The sequence below is a fragment of the Bos indicus genome, chromosome 15 (genome assembly GCF_029378745.1).
Source record: "Bos indicus isolate NIAB-ARS_2022 breed Sahiwal x Tharparkar chromosome 15, NIAB-ARS_B.indTharparkar_mat_pri_1.0, whole genome shotgun sequence".
Taxonomy (NCBI): domain Eukaryota; kingdom Metazoa; phylum Chordata; class Mammalia; order Artiodactyla; family Bovidae; genus Bos; species Bos indicus.
This window is the reverse complement of record NC_091774.1, coordinates 64945752-64969337: the sequence shown is the minus strand read 5'-3', so window position 1 is coordinate 64969337 and position 23586 is coordinate 64945752. Positions and strand designations below refer to the sequence as shown.

The 23586-nt window shown below is 43.5% G+C and overlaps 1 protein-coding gene across 4 annotated transcripts in view; it reads left to right on the top strand.

Annotated features, from left to right (window-relative positions):
• LMO2 (LIM domain only 2) overlaps positions 1 to 9842 on the top strand; it is a 30541-nt gene extending 20699 nt beyond the window's left edge. For all 4 annotated transcript variants that reach the window (XM_070804020.1, XM_019975535.2, XM_019975533.2 and 1 more), the window contains 2 exons: positions 2518 to 2733; positions 8834 to 9842. In XM_070804020.1, the coding sequence (XP_070660121.1) occupies positions 2518 to 2733; positions 8834 to 9053 (436 nt within the window). In that variant the 3' untranslated portion in view covers positions 9054 to 9842. The remainder of the gene's footprint in view (positions 1 to 2517; positions 2734 to 8833) is intronic.
• The last annotated feature ends 13744 nt before the right edge of the window (positions 9843 to 23586 follow it).

Here is a 23586-nt window from a genome sequence, read left to right as displayed (position 1 = left end):
AGAAGATAAATCTGGAGGTTTCAATTCCCTGAAGGAAGTTTGCTCCTTTCAAAGTTTGTGCTTTTTCACAAAGAGACTGGAAAATTGAAACATCTTCACCTCATAACACAGCAGGCATCTGCGGAAGGATGCTCAGTAGGGTGCTCTTCTCTATCCTTTGCTTTATTTTTTGCCCAGTGAAGATAGGCTCTAATTGGAGATGGACCAGCTAGCTGAGAAATTATTGCAGAGCATTTTTTCCCCATATCTTCCTTGGAAACTGTTGAGAAATTATCCCGGAAATCCAGGCCAAAGTGTATTGAGGTGTAATGTTCAGATAGGCTCTAGGAGAATGTAAAATATTAATTAGAGGCTGAGTCCCACAGTTATTGGCTTGGAACATCCACCAAAGATAATGTGATATTATCTTTAATTATAGAAAGATAGAGCCAATATCTTATCCAGTCCTTTCCTATCTCATCTTAGGCCATCACAGACAGTAGCTTTTTGGCTTAACATTTCTCCTGTGGACCACTACCCTACCAGATGCTTCAATGTGTACATACTTGGGTCAGTGTGACTGAGGTCAGTCTGATCAGCAACTCCACATTACACCCAGAAACTTGACTAGGCCTATGCAAATGAAACATTTAGACAGAAAGCCAGCCAGAATTCACACACACACAGATCTCTTCTACTGTGCCGTCGGTGGCCCCTACTGCCTCCCTGTGAGTAACAGGAGCAGTTCATTTCAATTCCAGGCAGTTTTGCACCAGCTAAGTGCAAATTCTCTTCTTTCACAGTTGGTTGGCAGGATCTGCGTCAGGGCATCCAGTGGTGTTGAGGTTCCATGAATGTTTCTGAAAGCCTAAAGTAAGGCCACGGGCTGTGAAAAGGGAAGAGAAGTGATTCCGAGGCACAGGAAAATGCTGGGTGTTTTATTTTTCAGGAGGGAGGGTGGAAGTCCTTATACATAACCTGTGGAAACAAAGACAAGTCAGGGTTCAGTGGATGTTTAAAACTCTATTTAAAGTCTGGAGTTTTTAGGAGATAATTAGTTTGGGTTTTACACTTCCCTGGTCTAAAAGGAGATCATCTCACAAAGGACCCTCATACCCATTCTACAAAGTGTGGGCTCGGTTTCAATATGCCTGAATATTCACAGGGAAGTGTGTACTTTAAAGACAGAGTTCTCTGAAGGTGTCAGAGTGTGTTATCAACACTGATTCCCTGAGCCTCATCCTTCCTAAGTATAAAGGCCCTTAAATGCTGTGGGCACAGGCCAGTCAGGATGCAAGGTCACCAAGTAAGCCAGCATCAGCTGGAAATAGGAGACACAGATTTATATCCTCAAGGTACTAAGGGGAAATTCCCTTTGGGAATTTCACAGTTGGCAGCAGGTCCATTTTTCCAAAAGTAATAGATTTTTGAAAAATAGATTTGTGTTTGAGTGAAGTTCAAGAGAGCATTTATTAATTGCTACAGATCAACAGGTATTCAGTTTTTCCTATGTCCCATCTGGTGCAGGAATCATTTCTCGCACTCTATTTTTTTTATCTTCTTCTGGCAAGTAAGGTTATTTCTTTTAAAATGTAAAACAAAAGGATTCAGATTCCAGTTAAGTGAACTGGAGACACTGTATGATTTTGTAATAAAAGAACGCATGTCACAGGCTCACTCTTAACAATTGCCTGGAGGAGATTTCAGTGTTTAATTGCCTTCCACACTCTCTCCCGAAAAGAACTATTGCCCCCTCCCCATTTTCTTTCCTAAATCAACTTCATGCGAATCAGTTTTGCTGCTGTAAAAGTGTTCATGTACAAAAAGGTCTGTTTGATCTCCTTTATAAATATAACAGTGGCTTTAATCAACACCTTGAGATTTTTCCTCAAGGACTCATTCCATAAGAAGGATAGGATGTGGAGTTTCTGTTAAAAATAATGAGAATTTCTATTATATCTTGATGGTATTTTTATTTGGGAAAGAGAAAGTAACCTAAAATAATTTGGGGACCCTTTCATCCTCATCTTTACATTCGTGCAGTTGGAAAGGGATGGAGTCCAGGTGGCGCAGAGATTCAAAAGGGAATTTGAAAATGTTTAACCCGCTAGTCACTGTTCTGGCCACAAGCAGCTCTTAGAGTCCTGGTGTCTCCTCGGGTTGGGCAGTGCCCTTGGCTCCGGGATATGGGGGGAGGAAGGAGATGAGGTGTGGAGGTAGAGTAGGAGGGGAGGGGGGATCAAGAAGAAGAGAGACCACAGGTCTGGGAGGGGGCTGGGCTGTAGCTGGGGGGGTTGCAGTGCCCTTTGCCTGAGTGCCTCTTGGTGCCCTGCCCTTGCTTCTTCCAGGATCTAGAACGTAGGGGCTAGCCCTTTCCCGTCCTAACCCAAGGCTGGCGGGGCCTCTCTGCCGTCGTCTGCCCTAGGTGTTTGCTCTCCCCTCCTTTCTCCGATGTCACCAGACAGTTGAGTGAGGTTCTCTGTGGGCGCAGCGTCTCCCCGAGGTGAGGCCATCCCTAATGTGCGGCGTTCCTTCCAGGGAGCCGGTGGACGAGGTGCTGCAGATGCCCCCGTCCCTGCTGACATGCGGAGGCTGCCAGCAGAACATCGGGGACCGCTACTTCCTGAAGGCCATCGACCAGTACTGGCACGAGGACTGCCTCAGCTGTGACCTCTGCGGGTGCCGGCTGGGCGAGGTGGGCCGGCGCCTCTACTACAAGCTGGGCCGGAAGCTCTGCCGCCGAGACTATCTCAGGTGCGTCCTCCCCGCCCTCCTGGGGCCCTGGCTCTGTCTCTCTGGCGCCTGCCTCCTGGGCCAGTGAGATCACGTTGGTCTCAGCTGCCCTGTGCAGGGGAGCAGTTGGCCTTTCCTCCTGTTAGGGAAGCATGTTCTCGGGGACACATGCCTGTGTGGTCCAATTCTCATATTTTAAAGGCAAGAGAGTGATGAGCACAAAATTCAGAATAATGGTTCCCTCTGGGGGTCAGACAAAGGGAGAGGGTGGTGAAGGAAGGCACAGGGTATGCCAAGGGAACTGAGAGTTTTGAAGCTTGTAAGTTTGAGGGTGGATTCCTAGCAGCTCATTTGATGCTTCAAAAACATATGCATAGGTTATAAGTATTCTTTTGTAAGATCTCAATATAATGTGATGAGAAATTTAAAAAGAGTAGCATGGAAACATATACACTAATGTTTATAAATAGATAGCCATTGGGAACTTGCTGTATGACTCAGGGAACTCAATCTGGGGCTCTGAGACAACGTAGAGGGGTGGGATGGGGTGGGAGGTTGGAGGGAGGCTCAAGAGGAAGGGGACATATGTATGCCTATGGCTGATCCATATTGATGTATGGCAGAACCCCACACAATATTGTAATTATGCTTCAATTAAAAATAAATTTACAAAAATTGAAAGTACAATCTCACCCCAGCACACCAAGCAGTTTTGGTCACAGCAGGAAGGCCCTGAAGTCAGCTGTAGATTTGAGCCCTGGCATCACTGCTTTCTAGCTCTGTGACCTTGGACAAGTTACATAACCTTCCTAAGCCTCAATTTCCTCATCTGTAAAATGGGGTTATAGAATAGCAGTACCTGCTTCCAGGAAGGGGTGGGAATTAGATGAGGTGGTACATGTAAGGTGCTTGGCATGGTGCATGGGTATCAAATAGATGTTGCTGCTGCTAAGTCGCTTCAGTCAGCTGCTGTCTTTCAGTAACCCTCATGACGTTTATCATTAGAGTCTTTCCCGACCTAATGAACAAAGTGATGGAAGAATGGAAAGGCAAAAGAGGAACTCTAGAACACCCACTGAGACAGGCACTGAAGCTATCTCGGATACTCTGGGTCATACATTTGGCTATGTGAATTTTCCGATTCTCAAACGAGTGCCTTTGCCTGGAATGTTCTAGTTTCATATGAAATTTCCAGTTCCATATTAGCTGCGGCAGAGGTAACTCCATGCCCTCTGCTGTCAAACCTGCTCGACTGTGCAGCTGTCAGTTTTTTTTGCCATCTTCGCGGGGTACAGGGTCTGTGGAGCATGCAGCCTTAATACATTAGGACCACCCAACCCAGGGAAGCTTGTTTAGACTCCAGTGCCCTTGGCTGCCAGGCCAGCTCTTTCTCCCAAACCTGCCCTCAGAGCATTTTACATTAAAAAAAAAAAAAAAAAAAAAAAACTGCAGGCAATTCCATGGTGAAGCAAGCTTATCTGTTTACCCAGAGACTGACAGAATAAGCTTTTTCTCCCCCCTAAATTTCCTGATTAAAGTCCTTGCAGATTTGGTGGTTCAGAGAAAAGAAGTTTCCAAGGATCATGATTTTAATTTTCACCATTTATTATTATTATTATTATTAAGGAACAAGAACATAGAACTGGGGTAAATAGAGACCTGATTCTCCTCCCTACTAGTTTGCCAAATCAGTGTGGAAAAGCAGACGGGTAAATGATTCCCACTGGGCCCCCTGACTACATCCCTGTCAAATCATTTGAATCTTATTAAATGAAGTACAGATAGAGTAAGGTCAAAAGAGCCCAGGTTTCTCCCTATCTCTGAGGTTTTATATAACATTCAAGAAGAAAACTCCGTGCTGCCTGGGCTTGTTAATCTCTTGCATTTTTAAAAAGGATAGAAAAAAAAAATAGTCTGGGAGACCCAGTGTTAATTAACTTGTGTCTTGGTGACATGAAATAATTCTTTTCCTTGCTACATTCCTAGGCAACATGTTAATTAACTCTGTGTTAGTGCAGGCGTTTCCAGCCATCCTTTCATATTTATATTATTGTTATTAAAATGGGCAGGTGGAAGCTTCAGACATGACACCTCTTGACAGAGGAGAAAAATCGTTTCTTGCTGCAGGCATGGCCCTTCAGCCATGGACTTGTTTGCTTGCATTCTTCACATAGCTGACAGCGCCTTTGCAAAAGGCAAGTTGGAGGAGTGAGGATATGTGTGCTGGGATGGTGTTCAGTCCTTGCCCCCGTCCCCCCACCCCCCACCGTCACCCCAGGAGAGCTTCTCTCCAGGGTTTCCAGTTGCTGCCTGGCCCGTTAAAGTCTTTTTCAGACATTTAGCCTCACAAAATCAGGAGATCCCCATGCAGAACCTAAATAAACTCTTAATTGCTAAGTTGTGTCCGACTCTCTGCGACCCCATAGACTGCAGCCCACCAGTCTCCTCTGTCCATGGAATTCTCCAGGCAAGAATACTGGAGAGGGTAGCCATCCCCTTCTCTAGGGGATCCTCCTGACCCAGGGATTGAACCCACGTCTCCTGCATTACAGGCAGATTCTTTACCATCTAAGCCACCAGGGAAGCCTGAACCCAAATAAACCCTGTGCTATTTATGTTGTTTTCTTGGGAACTTAACAGTAGCTGTTAATGTCAGTACCAAGTCCAGATCCCCTCAGATCCCTTTTTACGATTTTTGTGCTCAGTGCAGCCCCTACCCCCTATTGTTTTACCTTCAACAGCACCTTTCTGTTAAAGCCAGAAGCCTGCCCAGTACCCCCACCCACCCACCCAATGCCCAGCAGACCTTGCCCAGTGGCTGGCACTGCCAGAGACAGAAGTCTAGTAATCTTGCCTGGAGCCAAGGCCGCTTGGAGACATAACTTACACCCCAGAGTCCCCGTGCATTCAGGCCAAAGCTCCCTTCTGGGGGACTTGGCCCAAGACTGCAACTTGGCCTGCCTTCCATCTTCTGTCTGGTTTCCCTCGCCACTGTACCTGTTTTCCCTGATGACACATCCTTAATAAATCCTGGCCTCTGGGTCAGTTTCTGGGATAGCCAGCCTAAGTTACCAATTCTTGGTGCCAGAGGTGAATGTGCAAGTTAGATGTCAAGTCCTAGCTTATTTTCACTTAGTGAAGTCTCAGCACACCAGAGCTGGAAGGGGCTGTAGAGGCCTTCCTTCCCTTTCAGTTCTCTTGTCTTACAGCTTAAGACACGGAAGCCAAGGCAGAGGATGTCCCTGGCTCCAGGAGAACTGGCTGATTGGAGGTGATGTTGGGATCTGAAGGTGTCTCCCAGATATTAGTCCTTCATGCTTCCCGTCATCAACTGCCTGACGTGTGTGTAATTTACCCCCTGATTTCCCTTTAATAAACGCTCCCCTTCCGTAAGGGCCACACACTCCAGGCGGTTGGCTGCTTTCCACGCATGCTGTTTTGTGAGTCGTTTATTCTCACTCAGGCCCAAACTCCTCTGACTGAACAATCAGGAAATCAGAACTGTCTTTCCACTCCATGACCTCCAAGGTGGCAGTTCCCGACAGTTCCACCATCTGCCATCTTGGGATGAAGTGTTCTTCCCCCAGTAATGAGTTTGCACCCAGGTGGGGCCTTGAAAACACTCGGAGATCTTCGCATGGAGAGTGGGATTTGGAGGGAAACTAGCCAGCCTGTCTGTACCTGCGAGCTCTCTACCCACAGACCATGTCTTCCTGGTTCCATTCATTCTGCTCTAAATTTGTCAACTGCTCTCATCGCCTCTACATCCTCTCAGAGCCTACCAGTTGATTCGCTGCTACGCTGAAGTTCCTAAGAACTTCTGAGAGGAACAACCATTTACCTAAAACTTCCCTGAAGGTTTCCCATGGAAAAGACCTGCTGACATGCCATGTAATCAGGCAGCAAGACTGGCCCCTTTGGGAATACCCCCAAAATGTGTTAAAACCCAGCCAGCGTTGGCTTCACCCTTGAGCACTGGAGCTTTGACTTGTTGCATTCCATCCTCCAACAGCCGGGTGAGGTTGATGCTGTGATGACCGTCATTCCACAAGTTCACAGTCAACAGAGGTCTCAACAGGGTCACTTAGGTACTCAGGGCCGGTCCTGCCTGAATCGGAGTCTTCTGATTCCAGCACTTGTGTTATCCAACTCGTGCGGGCTGATTCTCAAACTTCAGCCTGCATTAGCATCACCTGGCCGTATTCAGGACCAGACAGACGGTTGGGCCTCTACCCACAGAGGTCTCAGTCAGGAGGGCCTGAGTGTGCGCTTCTAGCAAGTTCCCGGGGGATGCAATGCGGTTGGTCCCAGGACTACACTGTGAGAACCACTGCACTAGGCTCCGGCCTCCCTAGGTGGCACAAGTGGTAAAGAACCTGCCTGCCAATGCGGGAGATGTAAGAGACGCGGGTTTGATCCCTGGGTCGGGAAGATCCCCTGCAGGAGGCCACGGCAACCCACTCTAGTATTCTTGCCTGGAGAATCATGGGCAGAGGAGCCTGGAGGGCTACAGTCCATAGAGTCGCACAGTCGGACAGGACTGAAGCAACTCAGCATGCGGTAGGCTCCACCATAGTGCATCTCCTGCTTTGACACCGCATATTGCTTAAAATAAGTGACCAGTCAACTGAGACTTGGGAGGGTCTTGATTTTGATGACAGAAGAGAAGATTTTCAGAGACTTATGCCATTGGGCCAGCGAGGATCTTGAATTAGGATCTTCCATTCAATATGGAGAGATACTGCTCGTCCCCCGGGTGGCTGAGGGACTGTTCACTGTTGAGCTCCCTCCATCTCCCAGAAGCTGTTGTGTGCAATGGCCTGTGTGGCTCTGGAGAAGTCAATGACCAGCCCTCCCTGGGGGTGGAATTAGAGCCCTTGATGTGATAGTGTGTGGGAGGGAGCCTCAGAAAGAGGCCCATTTCATTGCATTCCTCTCAAGAAGGCCCCTGGGCTTTACTCCTGCTCCCCTTCTAAAATAAAAGTTCCCTTGGGAGGAAACACACAATCCATGCCTAACCTTTTTTTTTTTTAATTGGAGGAAAATTATTTTACAATGTTGTGTTTGTTTCTGCCGTACAACATGAGTAAGTCATAATTATGTATGTAAAACTATACATGATATATATATGTCCCCTGCCCTGATTTACCCTCTAGGTTGTCGCAAAGCACAGGCTGGGCTCCCTGTGTTACAGAGCAGCTTCCGCCCAGCTATCTATCTTGCCCATGGCAGTGTGTATATGTCAATGCTACTTTCTCAATTCATCCCACCTTCTCCTTCCTCTGCTGTGTCCATTCTCTACATCTGTGTCTCCATTCCTCCCCTGTAAACAGGTTCATCAGTCCTACTTTTCTAGGTTCCATATATACGTGTTAATATATGACATTTGTTTTCCCCTGTCTGATTTACTTCACTTTGTATAACAGGCTCTAGCTTCATCCACCTCACCACAACTGACTCAAATTCCTTCCTTTTATGGCTGAGTAATATTCCTGTGTGTGTGTGTGTGTGTGTGTGTGTGTGTGTGTGTGTGTGTGTGCCACAACTTCTCTATCCATTCATCTGTCAGTGGACATCTAGGTTGCTTCCAATTCCTGGCCATTGTAAATAGTGCTACCATGAACAGTGGGGTACATGTGCCTTTTTGAATTGTGCTTTTCTCAGGGTATATACCCAGTAGGGGGCTTGCTGGGTCATATGGTAGTTTTATTCCTAGTTTTTTAAGGTATCTCCATACTCTTCTTCATCATGGCTATATCAGTTTACACACAGCTAACCTCTTAAATCACTTCAGTTAAGACTCTTTTCACAGAGGCAGGTCCTAGGGCATCCTAGAAGCAAGGAGAGAGCTCGGAAGAAGAACGAGTTATGCCAAACACAAATGCCCCAGGCATGGTTTCATGTCAGAGGACCCTCTTCCTTCTAGGAAAGACTATGAATTAGTCATAGTCAGTTGTGGAGAGGTGGATGAATTAGTTGGCCGTCTGTCTGGACCCAACTCTTCCTTGCTTCGCGACATCTTGGAAATCCAACCTACATCATGGAACCCGTCCTCAGGCTGTTTCTTCCAGTCTTACCTCTGCACCTGCCTTTTTAGCTTCTCTCTCTTTCTTCCCCCCAGGCTTTTCGGCCAAGATGGTCTCTGTGCATCCTGTGACAAGCGGATCCGTGCCTACGAGATGACGATGCGGGTGAAGGACAAAGTGTATCACCTGGAATGTTTCAAATGTGCCGCCTGTCAGAAGCATTTCTGCGTGGGTGACAGATACCTCCTCATCAACTCCGACATCGTGTGTGAACAGGACATCTACGAGTGGACTAAGATCAATGGGATGATATAGGCCAGGGGCCCCAGCCTCTCGGGGTGGAGATTCACTGAAAAGTCCCTGTCTCTGTGGGGTCTTACGCTCTCGGGCATTCTGGGGATTTGAGGGTGGGCTGAGGCATTTCTTAGGGGATGGTAGATTCTAACTGGGCACCAAGAACCAAGACATAGCACCCAAGTGACATGATGCAAGGGGCAGAACTTAAATGTCACAAAATGACTGGCCTTGGGGGAGAACTTAGGGACAGTGGCCACAGCCTCTGGTAATAACTGACATGATTAGCCAAGGAAAGTCGGGGACTGCGGTGCCGTCATGATGGGACTTCCATCTACAGATAGGGACATATTCTGCCCAGACTTGTTATGTCTTTGACCCTTGAAAACTAGAGATGTGCAATTGATTTGTTTTCTTCCTGGTTTTTATGACAACCCTGTTCCAGCCACTGTCCTCCACACGAGAGAAGGACAGAGATAAAGAGTGGCCATCCTCTTCTTCTTGGCCACCTTCCCAAGGCCTTAAGCTTTGGACCCAAGGGACACTGCATGGAGACAACATTTTAGTTGAGAATGAAAACTGCAACTTTTAACCAAACAATTATTTAAAGCAATGCTGATGAATCACTGTTTTTAGACACCTTAGTTTTGAAGTGAGGAATTCCACAGATTGTTTCTATACAAATGTAAATCTAAAAAAAAAAAAAAAGTTGTTCAACTATTTTATTATCTTAGATTATATCAAAGTATTTGTTGTGTGTAGTTTGAAAAAAAAACTCTGCGGAAAATAAAAATGACTGACTAAAATGCAGTGTTGTGTATTTGGCAATGACTTATAATTTGGAATGGCAGAAAAATGACTTTATATGAAAAAGGAGAAGTAAATAAGCAATTTACCTTTAGGTCAAATAAAACTTAGGTTTATGTGTGGGGTTTATAGGAGGCAGGCACATTTCTATATTACTAGCAATTAGTATGTAACAGGTCATCATGTAGCTCAGAGGGACGTAGAATAATTAGATTGTTATTGTAAAACAAGCATTTCACTTCAGCATTGTATGCAGTGAATGGAAGGCAAGATCTTTGCCTTTGGGAAACCTGTAACCTAGAAAGGACACAAATACATAAAGCAGATTCCCTTTGGGAGAGAAGGTAATTACCTAGTTTGAAATGTGGCAAAGATGCTGAGCTTGACACTTCGATTTTCCAAGACGTGTGTCTCAGGGTGTTTTATGACAAGTGGTTAAAAGAACCTTACTTTGAGGATTTAAAGCAGGCACCTCGTCTGCGTGTTTGCCTTTCACGGCATCCAGGCCACCGTGAACTGACTCAGAGCGCCACCTGCTGGTCACCACCTCTCAGGTCTCTAGTTGAAGAATGTCCCAATGACCGACTAACAGGTGCATTTCAATTGTTACGTAAAAATATTGGCAAGTATCACGAAGTCTTAATGTGTTTAATTATCAAGACATCAGAATCATGCATCTAATACTACAGTTAAGTAACCATGATATTCCTTTAAAAACTTTAAGGTTTGTTTGGGTTTTGTTTGTTTTTCTACTGGAGAAATAAGTGATGGCTCCCTTGGTCTGTAAAATACTAAAAGTGGTTGGGAAATTTGACTGCTGAGGGTGGCCTATTTAAATCAAATCTAGTTATACTGAGTTTCAACTCAGGTGGTGGAAAGGACTGCCAGTGAGGGGATGTTTGTTCTAAATCAGCAGAGGGAAGTGGTTCTCCGATTGTGGCCCCAGAACCAGCAATATCAGAGTCACTTGAGAACTTATTAAAAGTGAAGATTCATGGGCTCCATCCCAGACAAAATGTGTTGGAAATGCTGGGGATGGGATTCAACAATCTTTGTTTTAACAAGCCCTAAAAATGCTCCTGACTCATGCTCAAGCTTGAGAATGTTCTCCAACATCTCCCAGTTTAGTAAAGCATCTGCTCTAAATTGTTAATAGCTAATATTTGACACAATGGTTAATCCCTGAGTAACCTTTCCACATGTAGACAAACACTGTCTACCCCTGGTCTCTAAACTGAAAACTTTTACATAATTTTGTAACTCAGCTAGCAGTTGTCATCTGCCAGAACAATCACAATGTAATCCACCATTTTCAACCATATCGACATTATTAATAATAATAATAGATTTTAGTTATGTAAACTATTAGGTAAGAATAAAAATGATTCTTGCTTTAGAAATGTAAATTTTATTCTTAACCCCCACAGTAGTACAACACACATAAGAGTCAAGAACTCAGCTAATGCCTTTCCCATCTTCAGTAAAGTAATAATTAACTTTTCTGATTGTCTATAGCACCATCTTGCAGAATTGTGAATGCATAGACAGTCTCTGTGATGTCACTCCAGGGGGTCAAATGTCTAACCCACAACTGACTTGAGACAAGGACGTGTAAAGAGAGGGACCAACTCCCAGAATTTACCTGGTGGTCCGTCCTTGGCTGTGCAGCCAGCGCCCCAAGACCCAGAGTCAGGACAAGGTACCTGCACCCTTCCGCAGTCCATGACTTAATTCAGCAGTTAGCTGGGATATTTCACTTCCTCTTGTCTTATTCATGTTTTATATCCCAAACCAGCCTCCTTTTATTGCTGTCTCTAATCGAACTACTGTCTGGAGTCACTGGGCTTCCCAGGTGACTCAGTAGTTAAGCATCTACCTGCAATGCAACAGACCAAGGTTCAATCCCTGGGTCACGAAGACCCCCTGGAGAAGGAAATGGCAACCCACTCCAGTATTCTTGCCTAGGAGATCTCATTGACAGAGGAGCCTGGCGGGCTACAGTCCATGCGGTCGTAAAGAGTTGGACATGACTTAGCCACTAAGCAGAAACAAAAATAGAATCACTGCTTCTCAGGGAATCTTAATCCTACAAAGTTACAACAGAGCAGTGGCTAGGAGCTTTATCATCATAAGACTGGGATTTGAATTGCAATGACATCACTTAATCACTTAACAAACATTTACCCATCACTTACTATGTGCCAGAGAAGGCAATGGCACCCCACTCCAGTACTCCTGCCTGGAAAATCCCATGGACGGAGGAGCCTGGTAGGCTGCAGTCCTACGAGTCTGGGGTCGCTACGAGTCGGACACGACTGAGCGATTTCACTTTCACTTTTCACTTTCATGCATTGGAGAAGGAAATGGCAACCCACTCCAGCGTTCTTGCCTGGAGAATCCCAGGGACAGGGGAGCCTGGTGGGCTGCCGTCTATGGGGTCGCTACGAGTCGGACACGACTGAGCGATTTCACTTTCACTTTTCATTTTCATGCATTGGAGAAGGAAATGGCAACCCACTCCAGTGTTCTTGCCTGGAGAATCCCAGGGACAGGGGAGCCTGGTGGGCTGCCGTCTATGGGGTCGCACAGAGTCGGACACGACTGAAGTGACTTAGCTAGCTACCATGTGCCAGGCACTATTCTAGAGGCTGGACAAGTATTAACTCCTTCACACCATAAAACAGCCCCACGTGGCAGTTTCTGTTCATTGTCATCCACATTGATTCCAGGGAAACTGAAGTACAGACAGGCTTCGTCACCTGCTTAAGGTCCTACAGCGAATACAGGCAGAAGTTGGCTGTAATCAAGACCTCAACCTGTGCCCTGCTGCTTCTCTTAGGCTCACCTCCCTGAACCTCAGGTTTCCCATCTGCAGTTTAGGGAAAATAAATACCTTCCTCCCCAGGTCACTTGAAAATATTTGACTTCAGTCTAGCCAGGAATGTAACCAAAGTACAACGATACCAGATTAACACCATAATAAAGGTATGTAAAAAATGTTATGGAAACACAAGTAAAGGAACAATTCAGTTGGCCCATGCGTGGCTATTGGGGGCATTTTAAATGTCCCTGAACCAGCAAGGAGGTGACACAGACAAGACCAAAGACTCAGAGACCTCGACCTTGTAGAGCAGGCAGTCAAATGAACCCAGAGTTTTCATGGTGGTGGTGATTATGGTCACCTTTGGCTGGAGAGGGGCTGGACCAGTGAGTAAATAAACAGGTAGATGGGGTTTTCCACAGTTTTGAGTCTGCATGGCAAATCAAAATCCAAACCCAGGAATCTCTGAGGGACAGAGGAAGGGTACAAGGGAGGTACAAAATGGGCCTGGAACATCTTATTACACTAGAAAATAAGGAAGTGCTTTTAAAAATGTAGGCATGTCACGAGGACAAAGAAGCCAGCTTGAAGGGGCTATCAGTGGCCAAATCTGGGGCAATTTGATTACGAAAATCATGAAGGACAGTAATGAGTTACAAAGTGTTGGGGGAAAAATAAGAATCTGTGGGTTCATACCAATAATAAATAAATGGAGAGAAGAAAGGGCTCTCGTTTACTGCAGAATCTTGAATGCTAACTAGTAAATGTGAAGAGAATGTGGGAGCTGGAAAGTCATCCTTCTGAAACTACCATACTGAAATGACAGAATCAAGCAAGAAGTATCAATAGCTGCTAAATTTCAACAGAGAAAGACCAGGGTACTTGGATGGTCTTACAGTTCCTTCCCACAGATTGTTATTCATTGCAAGGGGGAAATCCATAATTACTCAGTGGAGAAATTGGACAGCACCTTGACCAGGTAATCAGTGAGGGATGGTTGGACTGTGTGTGTCTCCAGATGTGATCCTCTGCAGGGGACACACCATCCCTGTTTTAGCATTCTGCCTGAGAAGACAGAGCTTGGCTCTAAGTATGAGACAAATTACCAGGCAAACTCAAAATGATGAATATTGTATTTTCAAAAAGAGAGGAGATGAAACTCTATTTTCAAAAATGTAGGTGTCATAAAGAATAAAGGCAGGCTATGGAATGTTCCAGATTCAAGAAGGCTAAGGAGACCTGATGACTGAATCTAATACCTGGCCCTTTTCTTTCCCTCCAGTACCAGAGAGGGGAGAAGTTATAGAGGACATCACAGGGGCAGTTGGTAATATTGAAATATGAATAGGTAGATTAGTTCAAACTAATGCACAAATGTTAAATTTATTGAGGTTGACAACTGTGGTTGCAAAACAGACTATCCCTACTATTAGGTAGGTACTGAAATACTTAGGACTAAAAGGTCATGACATATGGAACTTATTCTCAAAAAAAATTCACATGTGGTGTGTATATGTGTGTGTGTGTGTGTGCGTGTGTGTAGAGAGCGAGAGGAGGAATAAATGGCAAAACAAATGAGTAAAAAAATGTTAAAGGCAAGGGGCTTTCCTGGTAGTCCAGTAGTTAAGACTCCACACTTCAACTGCAGAGGTTGTGGGTTCCATCCCTGGTCGGGGAATTCCCAGCCTGCTGTGAGGTGCAGCCAAAAAAAGGTTAACAAATGAATCTAGGTAAAGGATGCATAGGTGCATGATTTTTATTCTAGCATCTTTTCTTTAAATTTGATAATTTAACAAGTAAAACATTTTTTAAAACTTCAGAAATCTTGACTTTTTCTTGTCTCGGGTTTTTGATTTAATTAGAACAGGAGAGATGATAGAGTGAAAATAGCTTAGTTTAGAAGTCGGTGATATTGTACTATTTGTTTGTCACAATTTAAATACACTTTTGGCCTTAGAAGTAAAGGTTATGTGTCCCAAGCCAGCAATTCCTTCCAAATACAGATAATATAAATGATGCGTTTAGGAGGGTCCACTCAGTGCCAGTTTCTCAGTTCAGTTCAGTTCAGTCGCTCAGTCATGTCTGACTCTTTGCTACCCCATGAATCGCAGCAAACCAGGCCTCCCTGTCCATCACCATCTCCTGGAGTTCACTCAAACTCATGTCTATCGAGTCGGTGATGCCATCCAGCCATCTCATCCTCTGTCGTCCCCTTCTCCTCCTGCCCCCAATCTCTCCCAGCATCAGGGCCTTTTCCAATAAGTCAACTCTTCGCATCAGGTGGCTAAAGTATTGGAGTTTCAGCTTCAGCATCATTCCTTCCAATGAATACCCAGGACTGATCTCCTTTAGGATGAACTGGTTGGATCTCCTTGCAGTCCAAGGGACTCTCAAGAGTCTTCTCCAACACCACAGTTCAAAAGCATCAATTCTTCGGCGCTCAGCTTTCTTCACAGTCCAACTCTCACATCCATACATGACCACTGGAAAAACCATAGCCTTGACTAGATGGATCTTTGTTGGCAAAGTAATGTCTCTGCTTTTGAATATGCTATCTAGGTTGGTTATAACTTTCCTTCTAAGGAGTAAGCATCTTTTAATTTCATGGCTGCAATCACCATCTGCAGTGATTCTGGAGCCCCCCAAAATAAAGTCTGACACTGTTTCCACTGTTTCCCCATCTATTTCCCATGAAGTGATGGGACCAGATGCCATGATCTGAGTTTTCTCAGAGCCAACTTTTTCACTCTCCAGTTTCACTTTCATCAAGAGGCTTTTTAATTCCTCTTCATTTTCTGCCATAAGGGTGGTATCATCTGCATATCTGAGGTTATTGATATTTCTCCTGGCAATCTTGATTCCAGCTTGTGCTTCATCCAGCCCAGCATTTCTCATGATGTAATCTGCGTATAAGTTAAATAAGCAGGGTGACAATATACAGCCTTGGCGTACTCCCTTTCCTATTTGGAACCAGTCTGTTGTTCTATGTCCAGTTCTAACTGTTGCTTCCTGACCTGCATACAGGTTTCTCAGCTGGTCTGGTAGTGCCAGTTTCTGGAGCAGGTGATTTCTCAACCTTATAAAATGAGCTTGGTACAAATTCTACATGTCCTTTGAAATCAGGATCACGATGTAATCATCTGGCTCTGAAATGTGTTATAGGACCAGGAATCTAAGCTATAATGTTTTCTGTGAAGATCTAAGAATTGAGTTGAAAGAAGTTTCAAAGCATTAAAGCGACTTTCGTCCTCTCTCAGTGGCTGTGTGTTAATTCTCCCAGAAAATCATCGTTTCTCTGAGTTAATAGAATCTTTGAAGCTAAATCAAGTCCATTTCCATTGTCACATTGTGAAGCTTTTGAACCGGACTCACTGAATTATCCTATTTGATGGCCACCTTGAAGATAGCTTTGCGATGATCTAAGAAAACCCACAGCTGCAGCTTCTGAGTGCCGCCCACTGCCTTTCCACCTCACCTGATTCATTCTCATTACTTAGTGAGAAGTTCAGGCAAATGCCACTTAGATAATTAGTAGGTAAAATAGACGGAGAAGGCAATGGCACCCCACTCCAGTACTCTTGCCTGGAAAATCCCATGGACGGAGGAGCCTGGTAGGCTGCAGTCCATGGGGTCGCTAAGAGTCGGACACGACTGAGCGACTTCACTTTCACTTTTCACTTTCATGCATTGGAGAAGAAAACGGCAGCCCACTCCAGTGTTCTTGCCTGGATAATCCCAGGGACGGGGCAGCCTAGCGGGCTGCCGTCTATGGGGTCACACAGAGTTGGACACGACTGAAGCGACTTAGCAGCAGCAGCAGCAGCAGCAGGTAAAATAGATAGAAGTCAATGTGATGTGATAGAAAGAATGCTGAAATGGAAACTGGAAACCTGATTTTTGTCTCTAATTAAGAGGTATGTCTTCAGGCAGACCTCAGTTTCCTCATCTACAAGATGAGAAGCTTCTTATAGATTAGGAATTTGCTCCTCAAAATTTGGTGTACAGACAGGGAAGTGCGGAAATTGGGAGTAAGCATTTGTAGTAGCCAGTCTCCTAAGATACTTCCAGAGATTCTTTTTAAAATTTTTTTTATTTTGCATTGGAGAATAGCCAATTAACAATGTTGTGGACAGCGAAAGGACTCAGCCAAATCATACATGTATCCTTTCTTCCCTAAACGCCCTTCTCATCCAGGCTGCCATATAACACTGAACAGTTCCCTGTGCTGTATGGTAGGAGCTTGTTGGTTATCCATTTAAAATGTAGCAGTGTGTACAGGTCAATCCCAAACTCTAACTATTCCTTCCCCCCATCCTTCCCCTCTGGCAACCGTAAGTTCATTCTCTAAGTCTGTGAGTCTGTTCCTCCAGAGAGTTTTTCCTCCCGGCTTCATGCTTGTGTGGTCTCCTCTCGTATCACATAAGACAAATCCATCCAGTCAGACACGACTGAGCAACTAAACCACCACCACATGTAACCAATAGTGTATTGCAGAAATGATACAGTGTGATGTCTGAGGTTAGGTCATAGGGACTTTGTGGCTTCCACTGAGCTATCTCTTGGATGACTTGCTCCGGAGAAAACCAGTTGCCATGCCATAAAGATGCTCAGTCAGCTCTATGGAGAGGGCCACGCAGTAAAAAGGAATTGAGGCCTCTTGATATCAGCCAGCACTTGCCTACAATATGACGAAGCCACCTTGAAAGCAGAGCCTCAAGCCTTAGTCAGGTCTTCAGATGGCTGCAACCTTGAATGTCACTCATGAGAGACTCTTAAGTCAGAATCAATCAACTAAGCTGGTTCTGAATTTCTAACCCACAGAAATTATGTGAGATAAATAATTGTCTTAAGCTGAGGTATTTTATTATGTGGTAAGCCATAATTAAAACACATTTTAAAACTCTCAAAGCAATTTGATAATCTTGTGTCTGTTGAATCTAATTTTTAAATGTTTCCGGTCATTTTACTTTCTATTGTATTTTACCAAAGTATCAGTCCATGGTGGTTTGAAAATTAAAAACAAAAAACAAAAACTGATTCTATTCCACAGAGAATTTGAAACTCCCTGATCAGAATAATACAATCCCAGAGTTGAAAAAGCTTTTTGAAATTATCCACTCCAAACTTACTCAGAGAATAAATCTCTCTTACAGTTTTCCTGCAATTTTTCCAGCAATAAAACTCTGATTCTCAGCAGCATTTTATTATCACTATTGTTATTAAACATGCTTTTTATTGAGAGACCAGATGGGGGAATATTGCTTAAGCCAAGTGAGAAATGACAGTGGCTTGGATGAGTGTGTTTGCAATGAGGAAGGAGAAAAGTCAACAGGCTCAAGATACACTTCAGAGGTAGCTGCAATTACTTAGCATACACGAAACACATGGTTGTTTTCTTGTTATTACTATAATAGGGGATTCTTAACCATCTTGCTGCTGCTGCTGCTAAGTCGCGTCAGTCGTGTCTGACTCTGTGCGACCCCATAGACGGCAGTCCACCAGGCTCCTCCATCCCTGGGAGTCTCCAGTCAGGAACACTGGAGTGGGTTGCCATTTCCTTCTCCAATGCATGAAAATGAAAAGTGAAAGTGAAGTCGCTCAGTCGTGTCCGACTCTTCACGACCCCATGGACTGCAGCCCACCAGGCTTCTCCGTCCATGGGATTTTTCAGGCAAGAGTACTGGAGTGGGGTGCCATTGCCTTCTCCCTTAACCATCTTGGGTATCATTATTTTGTTGAAGAAACACTGTCTTCATGGTGTTTGTTGCAACACAGTTTTCAGTGTTTGCTAAGGTTTTACTTGCTTTGTGTAATCAAAGGAAATGAGCTACCGAGAAGAGAAAATTTTCATTTGAATATAGACAAATCTTTCCTTTCTTACCTGGTGATTAAAGAAAAAAAGATGGTTGGTCTTAAGTTCTGGGTAATTGGTATCATTAGAAAAGAATATGAATCTTCTTTTTTAAGTTGAGGTAACTGGTTTATAATATGATATAAGTACAGATTCTGAATGGACAAAACACACACAGCCTAGAAAATTATAATAAAGATCTACACTGGTCCAGTGATTCTTCCTGTCTCACTGGGAAGAAACAAATACCAACTTTCTCTGAAGCAACATACTTGGAGATCATGCAGAATTTCCACAGAAAACTAAACTTAGATTATGCAAAATGTCCATGAAAATCTAGAGCCTCACTCAAGATGAGCTTTAAATAAATAAGTAAAATGCAAAGTATACATCCTGCTATGAACAAGTATCAGAAAATATGACACACATAGACCCCAAGAATTTCAGTTCATAGAAAAACAGTTTAAAGGATAATATAAAATAAATACGTTTTAAAATGATGTAATATATTAAGAATATACTAAATACATTATTTACTTAGTATAGTAAAAGAACAAGTCTCTATTTTTTTTAAAAAATGTAGATTTGAACAAGTATCAGATAGAACTTCTAGAAAGAAAAACAAAATAACTGAAATTTAAAATTCAGTTAATGGGTTTAACAGCTTAACAAAGAATTAGTAAGCCTCTAGACAGAGTTAAGAAAATCACCCAGAATGAGATTAAGAAAAATGGAAGTTAGAATGAGAAGTGTCAACCTATACCTACTAAAAGATGATGCTGTGAAAGTGCTGAACTCAATACGCTAGCAAATTTGGAAAACTCAGCAGTGGCCACAGGACTGGAAAAGGTCAGTTTTCATTCCAATTCCAAAGAAAGGCAATGCCAAAGAATGTTGAAACTACCGCATAATTGCTCTCATCTTACACGCTAGCAAAGTAGTGCTCAAAATTCTCCAAGCCAGACTTCAACAGTATGTGAACTGTGAACTTGCAGATGTTCAAGCTGGATTTAGAAAAGGCAGAGGAACTAGAGATCAAATTGCCAACATCCGCTGGATCATAGAAAAAGCAAGAGAGTTCCAGGAAAACATCTACTTCTGTGTTATTGACTATGCCAAAGCCTTTGACCGTGTGGATCACAATAAACTGTGGAAAATTCTGAAACAGATGGGAATACCAGACCACCTGACCTGCCTCTTGAGGAATCTGTACACAGGTCAGGAAGCAACAGTTAGAACTGCACATGGAACAATAGACTGGTTCCAAATCAGGAAAGGAGTACATCAAGGTTGTATATTGTCACCCTGCTTATTTAACTTCTATGCAGAGTACATCATGAGAAATGCTGGGCTGGATGAAGCACAAGCTGAAATCAAGATTGGCGGGAGAAATATCAGTAACCTCAGATATGCAGATGACACCACCCTTATGGCAGAAAGTGAAGAGGAACTAAAGAGCCTCTTGATGAAAGTGAAAGAGGAGAGTGAAAAAGTTGGCTTAAAACTCAACATTCAGAAAACTAAGACCATGGTATCCGGTCCCATCACTTCATGGCAAATAGATGGGGAAACAGTGGAAACAGTGACAGACTATTTTTGGGGCTCCAGAATCACTGCAGATAGTGACTGCAGCCATGAAATTAAAAGATGCTTACTCCTTGGAAGAAAAGCTATAACCAACCTAGACAGCATATTAAAAAGCAGAGATATTACTTTACCAACAAAGGTCCGTCTAGTCAAGGCTATGGTTTTTCCAGTGGTCATGTATGGATGTAAGAATTGTACTATAAAGAAAGCTGAACACCGAAGAATTGATGCTTTTGAACTGTGGTGTTGGAGAAGATTCTTGAGAGTCCCTTGGACTGCAAGGAGATCCAACCAGTCCATTCTAAAGGAGATCAGTCCTGGGTGTTCATTGGAAGGACTGATGCTAAAGCTGAAACTCCAGTACTTTGGCCACCTGATGCAGAGCTGACTCATTGGAAAAGACCCTGATGCTGGGAGAGATTGGGGGCAGGAGGAGAAGGGGACGACAGAGGATGAGATGGCTGGATGGCATAACCGACTTGATGGACATGAGTTTGAGTGGACTCCGGGAGTTGGTGATGGACAGGGAGGCCTGGCGTGCTGCAGTCATGGGGTCGCAAAGAGTCGGACATGACTGAGAATCTGAACTGAACTGAACTAGGAGTTCCAAAAAGAAAGAATAGAGAGACCTAGGAAGAGGAAATATTTGAAGAGATAATGGGTGATAATAGCTCAGAATTGATTAAAGCACATACATGGATTTTCACACAAGATATTATATAAAAGACACAAGATATTCGTGTTCTCCAAAGAAACAAAGCCAACAGGATGTGCTGTGTGTATGTAGACAGATGTGATAAAGAAAATCTATTAATATGAAAAACCCACAATTAAAATTATACATAATATGAAAGATTGAAACTTTCAGTTTGGGGAAAATTCAAGGATGCCCACTCATAACTTCTCAACATTTTGCTAAAGATTCTAACTAGTATAGTAAGGAAGAAAAAAGAATTAGAAAGTGAGTGGATTGGGAAAGAAGTGAAGTTGCCTTTTCATAAACAGAAAGCTTGACTACGTATAAAATTTAAAGGAATCTCCCCAAAAAGCCAACTTCGAACTAAGGAGTTTAGCAAGGCAACAGAATACAAAAATCAATTGTATTTACATATACTAGCAACAAAAAAATCAGAGTCTGAAAGAAAATTAAAGACCATTTAAAATAGCATAAGAATATTAAATTTGAGTCAGACATGACTTAGCGACTAAACAACAATCCTGAATATTTAATGAACCCTTATAACTCAATATTTGGAGATAACTCATCTAAAATAGACAAAAGATTTGAATAGATATTTTGCTAAAGGAGATGCACAAATGGAAAGCTATTCAGCAATACAAGGAAAAATTAAAGACTATTGATACAAGCAACATGAATGGGTCTCAAACACCACTGCCCTGAGAAAAACCGGACACAAAAGCCTATGTATTATACAAGTCCATTTACTGAGGTTCTAGAAAAAGGAAAGGCAGTGATGTAGAATAAACCAATGGTTTCTAGGAACTGGGATTGAGGGTAGGGGGTATTCATTCCAGAGGGGCATGAAAGAACTTAGGCCCGACACAAGATTCAATCGCCAGCTCAGGGACACTTTCTAAGCCTCTAGTCATTGTCTGACTCATTCAATAGCCTTCACAACAGCCTTCTGTTCTGGTTTGGCTTCCCTGGTAGTTTTCCGACACAGAGAGTTAGTCCTAGATAATTTAATTTTGGAATGTTATAACTGCATTCTCGGTTAGTTTAATCTTGTGTGAGTTGCGTTCCCATCTGCCACCACCTCTGGGACGCTGATAATATCACGTATCTAGATCTGAGAGGCTGAGGGCCTGGTTCCCTGGTGTGAAGGAAGGAGGCCCAAATGAGTGGCCTCCCCAGGCACCATTTCTGGGCCATCACACTCCAGCAGTAACTCAAGATGGTGGCCATAGATGCCAGAGGGAAGCTGACCTCTCTTGTGACTTCCAGTCTTTAGAAATATTTTTGGATACAAGTAGTATATAGTTTACTGTGCTGAAGAGAGAGAGGTTGGCGGGGGGGTGCGGCCGCTAATGAAATACGACTTCATTTTTATGGAATACGCATAAATCTGGGTTATTTTGTGTGACTATTCTGGTTTACACATGATATTCTCTTTTTTTGTTCCACAAGGAATTCCTGACTTTGAGTTGAAATGGACATTTTGGTGGAATTCTCTTTCCCAGTAAGAGCAAGCAAAAAAGAAATAAAAATTTTCTCCTAATGCTTCCTAATATTTCCATATCTTGGCACATATGGAATAGAGTAGTGCAGTAATGGAAGGACGCTGCTTGTGGCCAACAGGGGGTTGATAATATAGACCCAATTGTAAGCCTTCTAGGTTCCCCAGTACATCAGTGGCTCTGACCCTGGAGCCATGGCTGCAAATGAAGTGCTTGTGAACTAGGAAGGAATAATGGTCTAAAGACTGGCCAGCTGCAATGCTAATTCCATAGCAAGAGACCTGTAAGTCAATCATAACTCCTCAGGGCACACCCGTGACCACATTCCTGGACAGTTTGCATGAAGGTGACCTGATATCACTGCTGAATTTATCTTTGTTCCTTGGACATTGGCTTCATGTCTTCAGGTTTGATCCTAATTTCACAAATCCAGGAGAAAGGCTGAATCTGTTTCCCTGGTGGCTCAGATGGTAAAGAATCTGCCTGCAATGTGGGAGACTCAGGTTCAATCCCTGGGTCAGGAAGATTCCCTGGAGAAGGGAATGGCAACCCACTCCAGTATTCTTGCCTGGAGAATTCCATGGACGGAGGGGCCTGGCAGGCTGCAGTCCATGTGGTCACGAAGAGTGCGACACAGACTAACACAGTCACAGTTGGAGGACATATTATAGATAAATTTTCATCCATTCATTACCTCTTCTTGACTGTCTGTTCAAAGTACTTCTGTAGCAGAAACCAGATATGTCAAATTACTTCTTACAATTTTAAGGTTGGAATAATAATTCCTACCTACCTACTTCATGGGGTTGTGAAAATAGAGCATTAGAACAGTACTGGTCACAGAGTAAATGCTCTTTAAATGGTCACAATTATTATGTACATGTTCAGATTCTCAGAACTAATCAATAGGTTAATAAAGAGTAAAAATGTTAAAATTTCCCAATTCATATTAAATAAATATATATATTTTTGGCTGCACTGCAGACTTGTGGGATTTTAGTTCCCTGACCAGGGATCAAATCTGTGTCCCTTGTCATGGAAGCACAGTCTTAACCACTGGACCACCAGGATTGTCTAGAAATATGACTTTTGTAGGAAATACGGAGTCAAGGTACCTGGGAATTTTGTCAATGCTACTACTAGCAATAAATTGTCAAACGAGTTAATAGAATCAGGGAATTGGGGACGTGGGGGAAAAGGCCAACACTTGCCATTTTTCGATGGAGAAAAGGAGATATATAGAAAGAAAGTCACAGTGGCAAGCCTGTGACCAACAGCTCACAGCCCAC